Source organism: Pezoporus flaviventris, unplaced genomic scaffold (assembly GCF_033815535.1).
Source record: "Pezoporus flaviventris isolate CSIRO_AGI_PZ_B2104156 unplaced genomic scaffold, CSIRO_AGI_Pfla_v1 ptg000255l, whole genome shotgun sequence".
NCBI classification, from domain to species: Eukaryota; Metazoa; Chordata; class Aves; order Psittaciformes; family Psittacidae; genus Pezoporus; species Pezoporus flaviventris.
The window spans coordinates 77,477-98,668 of NW_026892802.1; the positions used below are offsets into that span (position 1 = coordinate 77,477).

At 61.1% G+C, this 21,192-nt stretch overlaps 1 protein-coding gene across 1 annotated transcript; it reads left to right on the forward strand.

Moving 5' to 3' along the window:
• The first annotated feature begins 53 nt into the window (after positions 1-53).
• ZNF687 (zinc finger protein 687) lies at positions 54-19,218 on the forward strand. The gene is made up of 9 exons (XM_061442874.1): positions 54-157; positions 10,164-12,433; positions 15,361-15,539; positions 16,096-16,272; positions 16,725-16,887; positions 17,130-17,426; positions 17,739-17,851; positions 18,086-18,227; positions 18,712-19,218. Exons 2-9 carry the CDS (start codon positions 10,184-10,186, stop codon positions 19,183-19,185), a joined length of 3,795 nt encoding a protein of 1,264 aa, XP_061298858.1. The 5' UTR covers positions 54-157; positions 10,164-10,183; the 3' UTR covers positions 19,186-19,218.
• The last annotated feature ends 1,974 nt before the right edge of the window (positions 19,219-21,192 follow it).

The following is a 21,192-nucleotide window of genomic DNA, read 5'->3' on the forward strand; positions in this document are numbered from 1 at the left end:
CTCCGCCAATGGGGCGGCGAGGGGCGGGAGCGAGGCTGGCGAGCGGCCGGTGGCGGAGGAGGGGGGGGGCGCGGGCCAAGCAGGAAGTGGCTGAGGGGAAGCGGGCGCCGCGGAGGGGCCTGGGCGGGATCCGGCCGCCCCCCGCCCGCAGCCGCAGGTACCGGGGAGGGGGGGGGAGCCCCGGTCCGGTGGTGGTTGGAGGGTTGGGGGGGGGGGAGGTTGGGCCCGGTCCGGTCCGGTCCGGTCGGGCCATGGCGGGATGGGGCGGCCCGGTCACGGTCACCGGGGGCAGCGTTGGGAATGGGGGGGGGGGCGCATCCGTGCCCTCAGGCTTGGGGCGGCAGCAGCAGCCCCGGTTGTGCCCCCTATAGTGAGGGGCGGGATGGGGCCTTGTGTGTGGCCGGAGGGCCTGGGCCCAGCTTCGGGACTGAGCCCCGTCCTCCTCCGTGCGCTGGGGGAGGCTGAGTTGGGGGGCTTGAAGGGGGTGTCCCCATCTTTCCCTCCCTTTCCCTCCCCTTCGTTCTTATTCCCTTGGCGGACGCGGTTGTGCCTTGTTTCGGGTCCCGGGGCCGTTTTCGTGCTCCTGGGGTGCGTGAGGAGGGGACGCTGCGCTGTGCACGGGCAGCCTTGTGCCGTGGCGGGGGCTCCGCTAGCCTGAGGATGGGGTTTGGGAAGGGGCCGTGTCCGTGTCCGTGCCTTTACCGCGCCCCAGGGGCCTGGGAAGAGCGGCGAGGTGGCTCCCAAGCGGGTTAAGGAGGAGGGAACCTCCCCATGGGCCTGCGGCCGGGGGAGGAAGAGAGAACGGGAGGCGTGGAGAGGATCCCGGGGCGGCCTGGGTCGTTGTCAGCTCCCTGCCTCTGCAGGGGTGGCTGGGGCGGGGGGGGGGGATCGGGGAGGTGGCCTGGGGTGGTTCCAGGTAAAGGAGAAAGGCACCGGCCTGGAGCGGGGTTGGCTCCGCGCTGAGTTCCTGCAGGGAAGCGGCTGGGGGTTCATAGGGAAACCCTCAGGGCTGTCGCTTCCCGAGGGGTCAGGTGAGGTTCGGGGGGGGCTCTGCGTCCGCGGTGGCCCCGGGGAGGAGGAGGGGGGCAAGGGCAGGGAGAGCACCCGCAGAGCCCCCGTAAAGTTGCCTCATCCCTCGCTGCTGGTGCCTGCATCTCATCGGGTACCGGGCAGCCCTCGCGGGCTGCGATTGCCTTTCTGCAGTCAGCGCAATGCAAAGAGAAGGGGAAGGCTGCGAGGCTCCGTGCTGGGGTTTTGAGCCGTGGGGTCGGGACTGAGCCTTGTTTGTGCAGCAGCTGCCTCAAAGGATGTATTTTTAGTGCCCGAGGAGGAAAAAAACTGCGTCACCCACATGTGGCTGTGCTGGGATTAGCAGAGGAGGGAGGCCTGGCCGAGGTGCTTCCCAAAGCCTTGCCGAGCAGCAGCAGCAGCAGCAGCAAGAGGATGGGTGAGCCGGTGTGAGCGCTCTTTGGGCAAGGGGCCACCCGCTTCCCCATAGGCACCGCCGTGAAGCAGTGGGAGCTGCAGAAACGCAAGGCTCCAGCTGCTGGAGAGGTGGTGCCAGCGTGGAGGTGGCTCAGGGTCGTCTCCATAGCACCCAAAGCTCTCCTCATCCCGCAGGACTCCTGTTTGTCTCTGGGTTTATTCTCCTGGCTCCACTTTGTTTGTACCATCAAGTACCTCGGCACGCATGGGGGTGCTCGGAACAGAGCACACGGGCAACGAGCAGGGCGCAGCAGTGGCACGGGGAGCTCTGTTCCCTCCCTTTGGCATCCCACTGGCAGAGCCGCTCTTTATTCCTCTGGGATAAGCGAGGCGTCCCAGCTGAGGTCGCAAACTTGACGTTGGAAACCCCAATGTAATGCACAAAACACGGGGATGGGGAGAACTGGGAAGTGCTCCTAACGATGTGGAAATGATCCCGGGGGAGGCGGGCCCCGTGGGGCGATCCTGGTCGTTCTGCCATGGAATGTGTGCCTAGGACACCAAGTCCCTGCCCCTGTGTGGCTCCTGGTCGGACTGGGGACAACAACCTCCCCACCTTGACACTGGGGCTGCTCTGTGCTCATCGTGGCTACAGAGATGCTGCCAGTGCTTAAAAACTCCATTTTTTCAGGCCGGCCAGACTGGGGTGGGGGGGAGTCTGGGTCTCGTCCACCACTTGTTTGTTTTGGTACCTCCAGAAGGGAGCAGATGGGAGAGACTTAATTCCATGGGATGTATAGGAATGAGCACGCCGGCCCTGCGGAGCAGCCGGGCTCCTCGCTGGGGCTGGGGAGTCCCCTGCTCCGTCCCCTGCTGAAGCATCCTTCGTGCCTGGATTGGGTGGCATCCCGGCAGGGGGAAGCTGCTGCGTGGTGGTGAGAGACCGTCTCCTCCTTCCCTCCTTCACAGCTCTTTTGGGATGCCACTCTTGGCTTTTCAGGATTCGGTTGCTGTCACAAAGCCTACTGAGAGAGAAGAAATGAGCTGGAGCAGTTTCAGTGGGGGCTGCTCACCAGCTCTGGGTCTGACACCAGCCCTGGCTGTTGATTGCGCTGTAAATGTTATTCTTTCCTGTTTCTCTTTCCCCGTGATGCCTCAGAGGGAGGTACGGGGTGGTTTTATTCGTGTGAGCCAAGCAGCAGGGAGGAATCCCCAAGAAGTCCCCTTAGACAGACAGAGGGAGTGTGCAGAGCAGAGAGAGCACGGTTGTGCATTCCTTCAATGGCAGCAATCGCAAATCTGGCCTAAAAAACCTCTTTGCAGCCAGCGTCTTCTGACTGCAGGTGCCTGGCCAGCAAGGTTGTTTCCTTCCCTGCACTAAGGCAGGCCCATCTCACCCAGCTCTGCGTGTGAGGAGCTCCAGCCTCTGCCCAGAGCATGTGGGGATGCTTGAAGTGCTACCCCCAAGGGGTGCTGGCACCCATCCTACGGCAAGTAACTCAGCCTCCATACTCCTTGGAACTGGAGGCAGTGGCAGACGCAGCTGGGGATGCTTTGGCTGGGGGGGTCGATGGCCAGGATATTTCGTTCCTTATCAAAGTGGGGTCGATTGGGGGGTGTGAAATAGGAAGGAGGCAGCGTTTCAACAGGGGAGCTGCGGGGCACATGGATCCCTGTCCCTCAGCCTCTCTGTTGGCTGGGGGGGAACACAGGCGCCTCCTTGTTCGCAGTGGTTGGGCTGAGGCTCCTGGGCCCTTTTGCACAGATGCAGCTCAGATCAGTTATGTCTAGAAATAGATGCTGCCTGAGCGAAACAGCGCAAAGGAGCCGCCGCTGCTGCAGTCGCTGGCCTTGGCTCTTGGCCTGGAGCAGGGTTTTGCTGCTCTTTGCTCCCCCTCCCATGGGTTTTATCCCAAGGTCTCTGCGTGGGCCAGGCCGGGCACAAGGGCGGCCTTGGCTCCGGGTCTGCGGCTCCTCGTGTTCGGGATGGTTTCACTGCGCAGGCAGCGTGTGCTTTGCCTCTCACAGCATCCCCAGCCCCCTGCCTGCTTGCTCTCCCGTAGGAAATGGAGCCAGGAAGGGGTTTCAGGTGATGTCCTGGCCACGGTGCTGCTGCTGCTGCCTCCGGCCAAGGCGTTTGTGGCTCTGGGGCTTCTCTGCAGCCCTCAGCAGCGAGCACGGACGTGCTTGTTCCCAAACAAGGCTGGGAAGGGTCTGCCCGAGCCCTTCGGGAAGGGATCCCGCTGCTGCCGCGCTCCTGGAGGGCACAGGCACTGCAGCAGCGCAGGCTATGGATGGCAGAAAACCTCGGCTCCAGCCTGACCTGAAGGCTCCAGGGCGAGGCCGGGGGCTCGCGGGGAGGAAGGCACAGCGGGGAGGAAGGAGGCCCCTGGCTGGAGCCGGCGCTGGGCTGGAAGTGTGACCTGTTTAGATGGTAATGCAGAGGGACGGCTGAGGGCAGCACAATGGAGCACAAAACAGGCGCATAATGGCTGGAGGTTTAATCCCCTGCCGCCGCCTGGAGCAGGGAAAACAATGCTGAGGGTTTCAAATGGCCCATCCAGGCCCTGGCAGGGGAGTTATTTGTCAGCCTGGTACCCCCAGAGAGCCCTTTCCTGTGCTGGAAGAGAAGTGAAAGAGAAAGGGAGAAGGAAGGGCAGAGAGAGCCCTTTCCAAGGCACGGCAGCAGCAGGGCGCAGGCTCCACTTGGGGCAACGCAGCGGAGTTTTCCTGGTCAGTTCTGGGGAGTTTGGCTCCCCCCAGAGCAGGGGGAAATGAGGCATTAAACCCATGGAGCACCTTAACGTGACCGTTCTCTCCCCATCTGCCAGGGAGCCCGTGGCTGGCCTGGGTGGGAGCGCTGAGCATCCACCGTGCCACCTCCTGACGTGCTGCAGGGAGCCCCAGGAGACCGTCCTGATCCGAGAGGGGCAGAGCAGCTAAGCCCTGAGCTCGGGGAAGGTGGAGGAGCAGGCTGTGAGGAGAGGGGGTGTTTTATTCCACCTGGAGCTGGATTTGTGTGGCCGGAGGTAGCGGGGAGATCAGAAGGGAGCAGGCAGCACGTGGGCTGTGGGCATCGGCTGTCCAATGTCCTAACCCTGTGCCTTGCTGCTTCCCTCAGCACCAATACTGCTGGGCCCGTTCCTTCCCATCTCCAGAGCAGCTGCTGGGGATGTGTGTCCAGGCGTGCTGGGGTACACACCAGCCCTTTTGTCCCCTTGGCCTTGAGGTGGGCCATGCCAGGAGGCAGGGCCCCGAGCTGCTCTGTAGGACCGGCCGTGGTGAGGCAGGTGATCAGCTCCTCGCCCACAGCAGCTCCTACTGTGGGTATCATCCAGTAAATGACGGGCAAAAAATAGCCTGAGGCGCTGGAGCAGCCTCTGCCAGCATCACGTCATGGTTGTGTCTCCTCTTGCCCTGACGCCCTGCAGCCACGGCAGCTCAGGGCTCCAGGCTTTGTGGCTGGAAGGGCACAGGGGTGCTGTGAAAGCCACTTTGGGTGTCCCAAAGCACCCCCACACCCCCCCAGTGTGCGCAGTCCCTGGCTCAAGGCCGTGGCTGTGCCTTGAAAGCAGATGAGCCCTTCCCTGCAGCAGGGACGGGGGCAGAGGAGGCTCAGAGGGGAGGCTGCCACACGCTGAGCACCAGGGTGTTGCTCGGGGCAGACTTTGGCCCCGGAGGTGCCCAGGGCCTGGATGTTGGCCCAGCTGCATTTTGCACTTTGCTGTGCTCAAGCCCCCAGCTTCCCTTCCCCTTGGAGCGTGCGCGGGGTGATGCTGTCCTTGTTTGGGCTGGAGCAGGAGCTGCGAGCTCTCTTGGAAAGCCTGGAGCAAGCATCCCTGCCCTAAATCACCAGAGCTGGTGATGGGAGGTGGAAAGCCAATGCTGCTGGCTAGCAGTAACCCTGGGAAGCAGCTGGAGGAGGCAGGAAATGAGGCTGAAGTTTGCTCCTGAGCGAGGAATGGGTTTGCAGCTCTCCCGATCCAGCTGATGCAGGTGACGTGGATGGGCCTGGGGCGCCCGGTCCTGCTCTGCTGCTCGCCCTCTTGGGTGCCTTCGGTTAGCTCGGGGTTTCTGAGCTGGGGATAAGCGGTCTTCACCCCCCCCCCCCCACCCCATGGGTCTCTGTTGTGTGTGCTCTGAGCCCCACGCCTCGCAGAGGGGTTTGCCTTAGCTCTCAGTGGACATGGGGCTGCAGGCAGCAGCTTCCCTGCTGGAGGAAGGGAGCCTGAGCTCCCAAAGCCAGGAAGCTCAGGGCTCCAGTGGGTACTTGCCTCGGAGCAGGAGGAGCTTGGGGGATTTGGCATGGAGACGAGGGCTTATGAAACTCCCCCGACGCTGCCTTGCTTTGTCCTGAGCTTATCCCCTCAATGCCTGGTGCTAACCAAGCTGTTGAAGCTTCAGTGGCCCTCTTAAGGTGAAGGAAAGGGGGGAGCAGTCAGTTCAGGGCTCTGGATGCTTCTGCTTTGACCTTTCCTTCTTTGTGAGATCTGGAGGAACCCTAAAACTGAAGGCTCTGCACCTTTTGCCTTAGTCCGTGGGCTGCAATGATGGTCTGCCCTCCCGCAGCAGATGATACCTGCTCTCTTTAACCTCTCTCCCGCGTGGTTATTGATGCATTACGAAGGTGCACAGCGTCCTTGGGCCGAAGGAGTGGTGAAGCAGAGGTTTTCTTGCTCCCCTCAGGGGCTGCTGCTTGCAAGCAAACACGGACCCTTCTCTGCCCCAGAGCTCCCTGGAAAGGGCTCTCCGGGCATAGCGAGGGCTTGGCTTTGGGTTCCAAGCAGAGGGGAGGATGCAAACGCTGCAGCCCTGTGTCCTGCCCGTGTCCATGTCCAGAGGCTCTGGGTGCCGGCATCAGGTATCCAGCCTCAGGGGGTCCCATCCCTGCCTGCAGCGCTGCCGCAGCACCGGGGTGCCTCTGGGGTCCCTGCCTTTCTTCCTCTCTTCATCCCAGCTCCAAGGCTCCCCTCCCGGCGCCGCGGTCCCTGCTGAGCCCTGACCCGGTGATGTCACGCCGGGAGCAGGGTGCGTTGCTGGTTCTTGTTTAAGCAGCCTGCCTTTCTGTCATATCCCCCCTCTCCTACACGTGAAACCCGAGACCCTTCCCTGTCCCTTGCCCCCTCTTCTCCTCCCTCTCCGCTCCATCCAGAGGCTCCTTCCCGTCAGGTCAGTACCGGGCTCGGGTCCCTGGCACAGCGGCTGCCCCCGATCGAGGCTCGCCACATAAGCAGATTCCCAAAGGATGAGGAGGCAGAAGAGAGGAACCGCGTGTTCTGGCAGGGGAGCGGTGCCGCGCTTCGGAACGGGCTGTGTGGGGTTGGCCTGCGTTAGGGAGCAAGCGGGTGGGAGTGGGAGCAGGGCTGGGGATGGGGAAGGGGGCTTTGGGCATTGCTTGAGGTGTAGCCGCTGCATGGGAAGGGTGGGACAAGTGCAGGGATGGGCACGAGCAGCGGGTGCTGCTGCAGAAACCCCATCGGGGGGGGTGCTGGGGCCTGGCATGGGCTTTGCTGCCCACGATGCTGCTTGTCGTTGCCTGCTTCCTTCACCCCAGGAAGCAGGAGGTAATGCTTCCTCCCCGCCGAGGAGGAGAAGAGGGCTCGAGGGAGATGTGATTCCATGTCCGTGGATCCACGGATTTGAGTTTTGGATCCACGGACATGGCATTAAATGAAGATTTCTAATGTGCAAGAAGTGTTCTTAATGCTGACCCATGTTCCCATTCTGACCTCATGCAGAGCTGGGTTCGGCCTCTTCCATCTTTTGTATTAGCAAGACTAACCCCGGGTAGGTGACAGACTGAGTCCTGGTGCGACGGGAGAGGGTCCTGGGCTGGGTGCAGGGCATTCACATCACCCCGTGCCTCAGTTTCCTCATAGGGACCAGGGGCTAAACCCCAGCTGTGTCCAGAGCGTGAGCTGGTGCCCACCTCCCGCATCTCACTCAAGAGGGAAATGCTCTTGGAGATGGAGAGAAGTCCTCTTGCAGGTTCAGCATTCGATTGACAGCAGCGCATCCTGTGTCTTCTGAGCCAGCAGTCCTGTGCGGTTCCTCCGTGGCTTGCTGTCAGGTTACTGATAGCTCTTAAAACCCTCTCATCTCTGAAATCTTGGGTGCTTTTTGGCCTTCCTTCGGTCTGGATGGTAAAATGTCACTGTTCTGTGGCACTTCAACATGGCACATTGCTTCCAGGAACTGCTGGCAGGAAACGCTCCTTTTTGGAGCAGCCCTGTGTGTGGTGCAGCAAGACACTGGGATTAACCCGTCTAAACAAACCCCATGTCTCCTGGAGTGGTTTTCTCCTGCAGAGCCACTGCTGCTTGTACCGACTTAGGCAAAACTCATCCAAGCTACGTTTCTGGCCCCAAATCGAGGGGCAGCTGCGCATTCATCTCACACCATCTCTTGCCCATGGTATCCAGGCAGCAGCTCCGTGGTCTCTGTGCTCTGCTCCCATTGCACATCCTTAGACAAGTGCCCGGCCCCTGGAGAGAGGGGAATGGGCACAGATGAGCGCTGTGAGAGCGGGGCTCCCGGGGGCTTTTCCTTCCTCCTCTCCACCTGCCATGGAGCATTTGGAGAGCCAGAGGAGGCCCTGACATGGAGAAAAGCTGTGCCAGGTGCTCTGAGCTTGTTGCTGGGGGAATCGGCCCCATCCTCCCCGCTGCAGGGCCTGCACCGGGGGCCAGACTGCGTGACCCCGGTGCTCATTGCAAACAGTTGTTCTCACCGGGGATGCCTCTGCGCTAAAGGAGCTTTTCAGCAGGGGATCAGCTCCAGAAGGGCTCCGGGAGGAGACGAGAGGCCAGGGGAGCTGCTCCTCATCCCCCCCCTCTTCTGCAGGTACCCATGGCAGGGCCTCGCTTGGACCCACGGCTCTTTGGTGCCGCGGGCGGGCGCTGGGACAGGCTCTGTCACAGCATTCCCTCGGTGCCCCCGGAGCCCATCCGTGGGGCTGGAGCGGGGCCGTTCCCGCTGCCTTTGGGCCCAGGATCCCTGCCCGCGGGAGGCGAAGCCCAAAGCCACCCTAACCCTAGCGCAGAGGCAGGCTTTGGGAGGTGGCTCCGGCGCAGTGCGGCCCTGCCGGGCGCAGGAAGGGGAACAGGAAAAGCACCTTTTAAATATAGCAACTGCTTGCAGTGGGCCTGCTGTCCTTCCCCTCGTTTGGCCTCTTCTGCCCGAGCGGAGCGGTCCCCTCCTGTCCTGACCCACTGCTCCCACCGAGGACCCAGGCCTGGCGCGTGGAACCTCCGCTTCCTCCTGCTCCTTCCTGCAAAGCTGGTGGGGTTTCATTGCCTTTGCGGGGCTGGGGAGGGCAGCAGCCCCAGCCCTGCCTCTTGCTCCTGCTCTTGTGAAGGGCACAAACCTGACCGTGGTGGTGCTCGGAGCGCGGCCTTTGCTTGTGTGCCGGTGCTTTGGTTTGATGGCAAACGCCGCGTGCTTGCGCAGGCAAGGGCTGCCTGCCCCATCTTGCCTTTTCCGGGCCGTCTTTGGCTTCAGCGGAGGCTGAAGTGCCAGCAGACCACCCCCCCTTGGGCAGGAGCCATGTGGGCACAGAGTCACCCCCGTGCATTTTCAATGTCAGGGTCGCTGTGGGGCAGCTCTGCTCCGTGCCCCACAGACCCCCCGCTGCACCCAGGGCGATCCCTTTGGGGTGACCGAGGGTGAGGGTTAAGCTAAGCTAAGCCTCCTTCCCGAGCCGGCCGTGGGGAAAAGCAGCAGGGTCTGTACAGCCCTGCTGAGCCGGAGAGGGGTTTGCAGGGTACAAACAGCCCAAACCACCCGTGAGAGCAGTGCCAAGGCTGGTTCCGGACCGTTCAGCCTCCACACTGCTCTGTCACCAGGTGCTTGTGCTGCAGGTGTTCAAGGCCAGGTTGGACAGAGCCTTCCCTGCCCTGGTTTAGTGGGAGGTGCCCCTGCTCATGGCAGGGGGTTGGAACTGGCTGCTCTTAAGGTCCTTTCCACCCCAAGCCTGGTCGTGGCTGTGCAGGGTACAGGCAGGCTTCCTATGTGCAGGTCTGCTGCCCTGGCCAGCCGTGTCCAGCTGCTCCTGGGGCGTCCCCTGCCCTCCTGCCTCCTTTGCCTGGTTGCCCTTGTAAAGCAGAGCCTTTCTGCTGCCTAAGCCCCGCAGCTTAATCCTGGGATTTCTTAGCCAGCCTGCAGCAACAGGAGGAACATTATTCCCTTTGTCTGTGCCGCAGCCATGTTTTCAAACCTGTTGCTACGTCTCTCAGCCTCCCCTCTTCCTCCATCCTTTGCTCCACAGCCCACGTGTTTGAGGGCTCTTATCTGAGCCTCCCTGTTGCCGTCTGGAGCCTTTCCTTGTGAGCGGGGGTGGCCTTGGAATGGCCTTGCTGCTGTTGGTGGGGGGGGAAGGACGGTCCCTGCGTCATGGTGGGTGCCTCTGTAAGGAAGAGTTTGCTGTGTGCAGCCCCTCTGCTTTGCTGCAGGCTGCTCTCGCCGTGCCGCAGAGCCCCTTGCCGCGCTGCATGCCGTGGTCCTGGGCGTCTCTTGCAGGGCGCTGGGGTCCTTGTAACTGGGATCAAAGCGTTGCACAGAAGCAAAGGGAGAAAGGCCCAGAAGTGGGCCTGAGGGGGCGCGAGGCTGGGTGCCGGGGGGGGGGAAGGCAGCAAAGGGGTCTGGTGCTTAGCGTGGGTCTCAGGAGCAGCAAGTTCCCACCCGTGCCTCTGCCGGCTTCGGGCCACGGTGCTAACGCTCCTCTCCTCGTCCTGTTGCAGACCCTGCTCCATTCCTCACCATGGGTGACATGAAAACTCCGGATTTCGATGACCTGCTGGCGGCTTTTGATATTCCTGACATTGACACCAACGAGGCCATCCATTCTGGCCATGAGGAAGCCGATGCTCACATCAAGCAAGTCCCTGGAGAGCCGGGCCCCCCTGACCACGTCCTGCCCCACACGGACATCACCGCTGTCAGCGTGATCGTGAAGAACACGGTCTGCCCCGAGCAGCTCGACGCCCTGGACGGGCGCAGCAAGGACGGGCACGTCATCGGCTCCCGCTTGCTGCAGAATGGCTTTGGGGCCACCGAGATGCCCAGGTCCCCCCCCTCCAGGTCTGTGGAAGCTGTAGCCTCCTCCAACGGGGAGTGCTGGGTGAAGGAGAAAGGCCCCAAGCCCCTGGATATCTTCTCCCATTTTAGCCCCGATCCCAATGAAGACAACGCTGCCAACCTGATCGACAGACCCCGGGAGTGCAAGGCGAAAGAGAAGTCCCTTGCCGTGCCCTCCCTCTCCCCATCTCCCACCCTGTCCCTGGACTGCAAAGAGCCCATGGGGGAGAACCCGGAGAACCTGCCCCCGGCTTACCCGCAGGCCTTTGAAAGCGGCCAGGCCAGGGGTGCCAGCGGGTCCCCTTCTGCCATCTCCTGCATCAAGAAGGAGGAGTCTGACTCGGAGGATGTGGGCCGCGAAGCCAGCCCAAAGGGTTTGGCTGCAGCCCTGGGGGACAGCCCCTTGGAGCACCTGAAGTCAGTCACCGTGCGCTACGCCGCCGAGGATTCTCCCATCACGTCCTGGCCTGGATCTGACCCAAACCTGGACAGCAGCACCAGCAACCTTCCTGAAGTGAAGCACTCGCCCGCCAGCCCCCGGGAGCCGTTCTTCAAGCCTTCCTCTCCGGTGGTGCAAAGCCCCAGGCTCCCCCCGTCTCCAAAGCACCTGGACAGCATTGCCCTCAAGGAAGAGCACGAAGTTCTGGACAAGTCCATGGGAAGCCCGCAGAGCATGTCCAGTGCTGAGGAAGAGGAGGAGGAGGAAGAAGACAACACCAACGATTCCCCCTCCTCCAACTCCTCCCGGCCCCTGAAGGTGCGGATTAAAACCATCAAGACGTCTTGTGGCAGCATCACCCGCACTGTGACCAGGGTCTCCTCAGATTCCGAGCCTGGCTCCACCAAGGGGCCCCCTGAGCACAGCTCTCAAGAGACCTCTCTGGAGGGCGCCAGCTTCTCAGCATCGGCAGACAAAGAGGAAGGGATAGTGCTGGAGGTGTCCAAGGACAAAATGGAGCTCTCCAGCCCCTTGAAAAGCACGGAGGGGCCCAAAATCGTCAGTGTTCAGCTGGGCAACGGCACCAAGCTCAAAGGGACTGTCCTGCCCGTCTCCACCATCCAGAACGCCAGCAGCGCCATGCTGATCGCCGCCAGCGTGGCTCAGCAGAAATCCATGGTGCTGCCAGCAAAGACGGGTAAGGCCGTGGCCAAGAACATCATCAACCTGGTGCCGCAGACCCTGCCCAAAGCCGACACCAGGACCAACGTCAGCACCGTGACGCAGACCAGCACCGTCACCACCACGGCCAACCAGAAAGTCAACGGCACCACGGTGGTGATGGTGCAGCCGCAGAAGCCTTCCCCTACCCTTGCAGGCACGGTCATTTCCCGGAGCCAGTCCAGCCTCGTGGAAGCCTTCAACAAGATCCTCAACAGTAAAAACCTCTTGCCAACGTACAAACCCAACCTGAACCCCCCGGCCGACGCCAGCCTCGCGCTGCCTCCCTTCGGCTACCGCTGCCTGGAGTGCGGGGACGCCTTCGCCCTAGAGAAGAGCTTGGCTCGCCACTACGACCGGCGCAGCATGCGCATCGAGGTCACCTGCAACCACTGCACCAAGCGCCTCGTCTTCTTCAACAAGTGCAGTTTGCTGCTGCACGCCCGCGAGCACAAGGACAAGGGCCTGGTGATGCAGTGCTCCCATCTGGTTATGAGGCCCATCGCCCTGGATCAAATGATCGGGCAGCCCGACATCACCCCCCTGGTCTCAGTGACCTCCTTCCCGGCTAGCAAAGTGACTGGTGTGGCTCAGGATGCCTTGGCCACGGCCAACGGGGCTCAGGACCTCCCCATCCTGCCTCTGAGCAACAGCTCAGAGCAGACCAACTACAGCTGCTTCAGGTGCCTGGAGTGCAAAGAGCAATGCAAAGACAAAGCCGGGCTGGCCGCGCATTTCCAGCAGGCAGTGACCACGGGGACAAGCAGCAGCACGGTACGTGGGTGGGAGAGCGGTGAGACCCACGGCAACCCATCCCCGGGGATGTGGGGCAGACGGGGGGGGGGGGCTCCAGATGTGATGCAGGCAGCCCCTGCCTGTGCCCACCTGATTCCTCTCCATGTAAAACTCATGCAGGAAGGAAAACCCAGGAGGCACGGGGTGGAGGGCAGGGAGGCTGACAGTAAACCTGCCCTGGGGGTACAGGAGTAGGGTGCAGCAGGGAGGGATGAGCAGGTCCCCGAGTGCTGATGCCCTGCGGTCTGGCCCCCAGTGCAGGACAGAGCCATGTTAGAGCAGCGGGCGCTGCTTCCTCTTTCGATGGCTTGAAGCACAAATGGAGCCTGGAGAAAGCAGGAGGGGGTGTGCTGGGGGGGGTTTTCCCCCCCTTGTTTCTGGGTCAACCTTGGGATCCTGGGTGCTTCCTGCTGCTGCCAACACATCCTGGTTTGTTGAGGCAAGCAGCATCCAGCAAATACACCGCCGAGGGGTGACCTTTAAAAGGCAAGGAGGGCAAACAGGTCCGGAGAGGAGCCCTGTCCTCCCTGTCTCTTCACCTCTCCCTTTGTGCAGAGAGGCTCAGCCCCCTTGGCTTTCTTTGCACAGAAGGAATTTGCTCCTGGTTCCCTGGTAACCCTGCTCAGGTTGCTGCTGTAGCCATGGCGCTGCTCAAATGCAGATATGAGGGCCCTGCTCCAGAGGAGGGCTGCTTTCTGTCTGAAGGTCATCGGGAGCCCTGAGATTCACGTGCTTGTATGATTGTCCCAAGGACCTTGCCTTTAACAGGGGAGGATTTCTTCCTCCCATTCCCTCTCGTAGCCTTGGAGGGGATGGAGCTTGAGCCAGGCAATTCAGTGTGAAGTTGCTGTCAAGGCAAAAGCTCTTCCCAGGCTCCCCTTAGCCAGAGCAGCTCTGTCCCTGTACCCAGCAGATGGCCTCCTCCCTGCACCCACACCGACTAAAACCAGGATCTGTTCCCTTCTCCAGCAAACCAAAAGACCCAGAGGCTTCCTCAGCACAGGGAGGGATGGGGAGGCTGAAGCCATAAATCTCCATAATCCTCACCTGCCACCTTTCATTCCCCGATCCCCCCCCACCCTGGTTCCTGCCCCATCTCCTCAGCCTGTCTTTGGCTGCTGTTACCTGGCTGGTTTCTTGTTCCCTCTCGTTGCTTTGCTGCCAGATTCACCCTTGGGTCTCTCTTGGCAGTGCTCTGGCCCCTGGCCTCGTCGCAGCCGCGAGGGGAGCCCGAGGCGAGCCTGCAGCGCGTGGCTGGGGCTGCTCCTCTCCTCACCCCACCTCCTTACCCCATCTCTCAGGGCAGCTCCTATTGGAAGCTCATCCCCTCAAGTCCTTGCCAGCTTCTCCCATTGAGAGCCCCGTGGCCGTATCCTGGTGTGGGGTTGAAGCAGTTTCAGGCTGGGTCTGGCAGCTGCTGGGAATGTAGCGGTGAAAGTCCCGTGCTGGGTCCCTGCCTGACCCTTGGCGCACGCTGTGTCTGGGACCCCTGTGATGAAAAGGGTTGTGGAACACCCTCAGCCAGTACCCAGCTAGCACAGGAGCTCCTAAAATGCAGGAGCAAAGCATTAGGGATGCTGATAGGGATACCAGGAATAGCAGGAAAGCAAAGTATCTCCTAAAATGTAGGAGCAAAGCATTAGGAATACTGTTAGGGACATCAGGAATAGCAGGAGAGCACAGCATCCCCTGAAATGTAGGAGCAAAGCATTAGGAATACTGATAGGGATACCAGGAGTAGCAGGAAAGCAAAGTATCTCCTAAAATGTAGGAGCAAAGTGTTAGGAATACTGATAGGGATACCAGGAATAGCAGGAAAGCAAAGTATTTCCTAAAATGTAGGAGCAAAGTGTTAGGAATACTGTTAGGAATAGTGGAAAAGCAAAGGATCTCCTAAAATGCAGGAGCAAAGCATTAGGAATACTGTTAGGGATATCAGGAATAGCAGGAGAGCACAGCATCCCCTAAAATGTAGGAGCAAAGCATTAGGAATGCTGATAGGGATATCAGGAATAGCAGGAAAGCAAAGTATCTCCTAAAATGTAGGAGCAAAGTGTTAGGAATACTGTTAGAAATAGTGGAAAAGCAAAGGATCTCCTAAAATGCAGGAGCAAAGCATTAGGAATACTGTTAGGGATATCAGGAATATCAGGAAAGCAAAGTATCTCCTAAAATGTAGGAGCAAAGTGTTAGGAATACTGTTAGGAATAGTGGGAAAGCAAAGGATCTCCTAAAATGTAGGAGCAAAGTGTTAGGAATACTGTTAGGGACATCAGGAATAGCAGGAAAGCAAAGTATCTCCTAAAATGTAGGAGCAAAGCATTAGGAATACTGTTAGGAATAGTGGGAAAGCAAAGGATCTTCTAAAATGCAGGCGCAAAGCATTAGGAATACTGTTAGGGATATCAGGAATAGCAGGAGAGCACAGCATCCCCAAAAATGTAGGAGCAAAGCATTAGGAATACTGTTAGGGATATCAGGAATAGCAGGAAAGCAAAGTATCTCCTAAAATGTAGGAGAAAAATATTAGGAATACTGTTAGGAATAGCAAGAATAGCAGGAAAGCAAAGTATCTCCTAAAACGTAGGAGCAAAGCATTAGGAATACTGTTAGGAATAGTGGGAAAGCAAAGGATCTCCTAAAACGTAGGAGCAAAGCATTAGGAATACTGTTAGGAATAGTGGGAAAGCAAAGGATCTCCTAAAATGTAGGAGCAAAGCATTAGGAATGCTGTTAGGGACATCAGGAATAGCAGGAGAGCACAGCATCTCCTAACGCGTGCCCTGCAGAGTCCCGGCACCTCTCCCCCGTGGCCGCGCACGGCTCGGGGCTGCTGTGGGTGTTGCAGGTTGTTCCCCCTCCAACCCGCAGGGTTTGTGACCCTCTGGCTGCTCTTCCCCCGCCAGGTTTGCACCACGTGCCCCATGATCATGTCCAACCGCTGCAGCTTCAGCGCCCACCAGCGCATCCACAAGAGCCGCCCGCCCCACGTCTGCCCCGAGTGCGGGGGGAACTTCCTGCTGGCCAACTTCGAGGCGCACCTCAAGGACGCCTGCCTGCACTTCTCCCGCAGAGTGGGCTACAGGTAGGGCCACGGCCGGGGGGAGCACCCACTTCCCTTATCCCCACCGGTGCTGGGTGCAAGGCTGAGGGTGCCCGGGGAGGTCGGGAATGCTCCGTCCCTGGCGGTGCTCGAGGCCGGGTTGGACAGAGCCGTGGGTGCCATGGTTTAGTGGGAGGTGTCCCTGCCCATGGCAGGGGGTTGGAACTGGGATGATCTCAAGGTCCTTTCCAACCCAAACCATTCCCTGGTTCTATGAACCTTTTGCTTTACCCCTTCCCTGTCTCTCACCCCTTTAACACGGGGGGGGAATTTCCCTCTTCCTGGGGCCTGCTGGCCATCGTTTCACCTCATGGCTGGCAGCATCAGGTCCCCCCAGTGGTGAGCACTGGTTGCTCCTAACTGGAATTTCCCCAGAGCCCAGAACTGGTTTGGATTCTGCTGTCCTTTGGGGCAGGGCCTCATCCCGAGTCCTAAGGCTTGGACAAGGAGCAGGCGTGGGCCCCGGTGCTCCCGTGTCTCTCTGCTGTTGGCCCTTGGTGTGTGGCAGCCTCTGCAGCGCGGCTCCTCCTCTCTGCAGGTGCCCCAGCTGCGCCGTGGTCTTCGGTGGGGTCAACTCCATCAAATCCCACATCCAGACCTCCCACTGCGAGGTGTTCCACAAGTGCCCCATCTGCCCCATGGCGTTCAAGTCCGCCCCCAGCGCCCACGCGCACGTCTACACGCAGCACCCTGGCTTCGGCAACCAGCAGTCCAAGTAAGTGCTCCCTGAGATCACCCCTAACAAGCCATAGGATGGGGGCAGGTTTAGATGGGCTATTAGGGAAAATGCCTCCACCAGCAGGGCCGTCAAGCACTGGAACAGGGCTCCCAGGGAAGCCCTTGAGTCCCCTCCCTGGAAGCATTTAAAGGATGGGTAGATGTGGCACTTAGCGGCATGGTTTTAGTGGCAGTGCTGCCTTCATGGCTGGATTCCATGTTTTCTGACCTAAAGGATTCCATGGTTACAAGAAGTGGGAGCATCCTGGGTTGGGGGGCGCATTGGGGAAGAGCTCAGCACCAGGATGGGGGAGCTGCATCTGTCTCCTTTTCACTTTCCCATCCCTTGGCGTGGGTCAGGCTGCTCCCAGGGCTGCTTTCCACCCTCTTGCTCCTCCTGCTGCGAGCCCGGGCTGTGCCAGCAGTGTTTTTTTTCCCCCCTCCCCACAGAATGATTTACAAGTGTGCGATGTGCGACACGGTTTTCACCCACAAGCCCCTGCTCTCCTCCCACTTCGACCAGCATCTCCTTAACCAGCGGGTCAGCGTCTTCAAGTGCCCGGACTGCCCGCTGCTCTTCGCCCAGAAGCGCACCATGCTGGAGCACCTTAAGGTAACAACGCGTGTTCCAGGAGAGCTCTCCTTCACCGGGGCTGGGTGAGGGCTCCCAGCGCATCACTGGTGCAGCAGGACCCTGACACCTGGTTCCATTTGTCCCCCCAAGCCTGAGATGAGCCCGTCTGTGCAGGATGGGGCCTGGCTGAGGGCTCCTTCTTAGCCCACTGCAGTGCTGGGGAAGGGGTTGGGGGGAGGAAATCCCAACCCCAAACGGCTGCCGAGCCCTTTCCTTTCCAGAACACCCACCAGCCCCAGAAGCCCAAGGAAGACCTGGCAAAGAAGGCGGCCATCCTGCTGACGCCGAAGCAGGAGCCTCTGGAAACGCCCGTGTCCAAGATCTCGGAGTCGTCGTCGTCCTCCACGGAGGAGGACGAGCCCCCAAGCTCCCCGGAGCTGCGCAAGACCAAGCGGAGCCGCTTCCAGCGCAAGACGGTCAACAAGTCCAAAGGCAGCGGCTGGACGTGCGGCGTCTGCCACTCCTGGTTCCCCGAGCGCGATGAGTACGTCTCCCACATGAAGAAGGACCACGGCAAGGTGAGGAGGAAACCTGGGCTCTGCTTCCGGCTTTGCTGAGCCCTTCGGGAACGTGGGCAGGGGCTGCTGAGAGCGCAGAGCAGCGCGGCGGGACCCCAGGGCACAGTGTGCCCGTCACCCCAATAGGGACGCAGTCAGGGCTGGGTTTTGGGGAGCAGAACCCAGGTACTTGTTACGCAGGTGCGCAGCGCTGGGACGGGCACGGAGCAGTGAGCGGGAGGCAGCACCAAGTTCCCACATCCGGCTTCTCCCATGGGAACGCTGCTCCGGGCCCCCCGCGCTGGACACCCCCTGCCTCTTTGTCTCTTGCAGTCGGTGAAGAAGTTCCCGTGCCACCTCTGCGAGCGCTCCTTCTGCTCCGCTCCCAGCCTCCGGAGACACGTGCGAGTGAACCACGAAGGGATCAAGCGCGTCTATCCCTGCCGGTACCCGACGGGAGGGCTCTGCTTGGAGAGGGGTGGATTTGGTGCTCCCCGCTCGAGCCGGGCTGGGGTGCAGAAAGCTACGGATGAATGAAGCACGATGGGGGTTGAGTAGTGCTGGGGGTCCGGATGCCGGAGCCAGGCCTCGGTGGCTGCCCGGTTGTGCTGGAGCAAGCCTGGGGCTCGGCTCCTCGCTGCAGAGCATCACTTCATTGCCTCCTCGCTCTGGCCCTGCAGGTACTGCACAGAGGGCAAAAGGACCTTCAGCAGCCGGCTCATCCTGGAGAAGCACATCCAGGTGCGACACGGGATCAAGGTGACCGACCAGACCAAGAGCCAGGAGGTTGTTATCGCCCGCATAGGGACCGGCCCCATGCAGGTACGAGGTCCCTGCGGTCCCGTGTTAGGGGTGTTTGCAGAGGGCTGGGGCCTTGCGGAGGTTTTGGGCATCTCCGTGAGCCCCGATCCTGGTTTGTGCTTCCCTCGCCGTGTCCTGCGGTGCTTGGGGCTGGCAGCTCCCTCCCACTGCGAGGCCCTGCTCCTGCCTGGGCACAGCTGAGCTCCTGCCGGCGCGCTGGGGGCTGAGCTTGGCCAGCCCAGCCTCTCCCTGCCTGCAGGGAAGGGAACGCAGACGCATCCCAGCTGCCTTCGAGCTGGCTCAGGAGCTGCCCCGGTGCGAGGGGCAACTCTGAGGCTGCTGCGGGAGCCCCTTGGGGCACCGCTCCCGGTGTGGGGCAGGAAGGACCCCTTTGGCCTTTACCCAAGCAAATCCCCCTTGGAAACCCCGGAGCGGGTTGGGTTAGGGCAGGAGCTGCTCGAGTTGCCCCCCACCCCGTTACAGCTTCCGTGCCCCCTTCCCGCAGGCGTCCGGTCGGAAGCGGAAGCTGTCGTCGGATGAAGGCGATTCCTGCAGCGAGGAGCCCGACAGCACCACCCCTCCCTCCAAAAGCTCCAAGGGCGACCGCAGGGCCCCGTTGCGGTGCCGCAAGTGCGGGTACCTGGCCAGCAGCTCCGCCGACTTCCAGGAGCACATCCCTCAGCACCGGACTGACGAGAGCTCCCACCAGTGCCGCGAGTGCGGGCTCTGCTTCACCTCCCAGGTCTCCCTCAACCGCCACCGCTTCATCACCCACAAGAAGAAGAAGGGAGCGGGCGAGCTGGAGGAGCCGGGGCCCCGGAGCCCGCTGGAAGGAGGAGCGCCGCACGCGGGCGATGGGAAGCTCTCGTGCAAGGTGTGCGGGCGCTGCTTCGACAGCCAGCTCAACCTCAAGACCCATTTCCGTACCCACGGCATGGCCTTCATCCGGGCCAGGCAGAACGCGAGCCCTGAGAACTAGGGAGCCCAGGCAGCGGCAAGGAGACGTGTACATAGCGAGCAGGGGGCTCTTTGGGACCGGGGCTCCCTGCCTGCTCCTGGGCAGCGCCTCAGCATGGGGCTGGATGAAAGAGCCGTGAAGAGAAGAACCTGGCTTGCACAGCAGGGCCTGGCTCGGGGCGCCCGGCTGCATCCCCCAGGCTGGGGGACTCGGGCTCCCCCCCCTGGTTTGGGGGCAGGAGCCAGGGGGAGGCAGGGATTCACTGGGCAGGAGATGAGGGGCAGAGCTGGGATGCGTGGCCCTGCTGTGGGGAGAGCACCGGGCTCTCGTGGCTCTGTCTCACGGGGAGGGACAGCTCCTTCCTTCCACAGGGATGGGGAAGGGAGGAGGCCGCCTCCCACCCTGTTTGCACACCGGGGTCGCTGCTCTCCTCTGCACTGGGGGGCTCTCTTCAGCCCTCCCAGCTGGGTTGTGCCGCGATGGAAGCAGAGCCTGGTTGAGGCCAGGGACCAGGGGAGAGACGTCTCCATGGCAGGACAGAGGCGGCTGCGCCGGGAACTTGGCACAGCAAAATCCACCTTTTCGTTCGGTTTCGTTTGGGTTTTGGTTGCTTGGGGTCGGTTTCTTTTCCCTTTCCCTTCTGAATGTTGCTTGCTCCCCATGTTGCTGGAGCGGGATCGGGGCGGGGGGGAGAAGCCGAATCCGGCCCCTCCTTGGCTCCGTTCGCCTGCCACGAGCACGAGGTTCCTCTTCACCACCCCTGGCACTGACTTCAGCCGCTCAGCGCTTCGTGCCGCGGGACAGCCCCAGCCTGCACCTCCCCTTCGGCAGCAGGACAAGAGAAGGGGCTCCGGGCAGGATGAGCCCCACGGCAGCACCATCCCCGCCCCACGGAGCTGCGCCGGGTGCAGGATCGGTGCCGGCTGCTGCAGAGAGGGAAAGGTGCTGCTAAACTCCATCACAGACTGAAACAGTGGGGCCTGGGGGGGGGGGCTTCTCTAAGGGTGCTGCTGCCCCCCCCCAACCTCCTGCCCTGCTCCCGGCACCACCACGGAGCAGCCTCACCCCCTCCTTTGCACTGGGAACAGTGGCACCGGGGATGGGGGGGGTCCCTCCCGCATGGGGCTCCCCCCTTCCCCATAGAAACTACTGGCAAAGCCCCTTCCTCCTCGTTCTGTTCGTGCAGCGCCTGTGCTTGGGGTGTTCGTGTTGAGTCCTCTCCTTGTGCGTGCCCCCCCCCCCCCCCGACGCGGTGTAAAGCTGTAGCACCCACTAAAGGTGACACCACCCCCCCCCCCCCCGTTGTGATTTGGGGTTGGCGTTGGTTTCATTCCTATGGGGAGGGAACACGGGGTTTGGGGGGGGGGGGGGGGGGTGGTCTTGCTTTTTCTTTCTTTTCCTCTGTGTTTGATGTGCAGGAGGTGCCCCCCCCAAGGTTCAGGTGGATTCAATTCATGGCACATGGGGGGGGGAAGGGGGAGGAAATAACCCAAAACTCAGCTCCCACAGCCCCTGGGCCTGTTCCCCCCCCCCCCAGTGTTTCGTGTGGGGCTGCGACCATGTAAATGCTGTGTAATAATAGAGAAGAACCTAAAGTTTCTATGAGTTTTAGAGGCAGGAAACGAAACAAATCGCTTTGTAACCCTGGTTTTTCAAGCACTTCAGTGCCTTTGGAGCGACTTCTGTTTGGGGGGGGGGGGGTGTTCGGGGGGGGGGGGGGGCTCTGTCCACTTCTTTGTAGGGCTGTGATTACGCTACATTAAAGCTACGGGCACTGCGAGAGGCTCTCAGGTATCCTTTATTCTTGTAGTAATAACGCATTAAACTCTTAGTGGTTTAACCCCTGCTGTGCCCTGTCTTTTGCTTACACAGCCCCTGGGGGGGGGGGGGGGGTGTCCTGTGCCCTCCCCACAGCACATTCATATTGGTCCTGCCCCATAACAGGGGTGCCCCCCCCCCATCTCCCCCCTGGAGGTCAGGGGGGGGGGAGGAACCCCCAAGTGAGGTCGATGATTGCCTTGGGGCCAT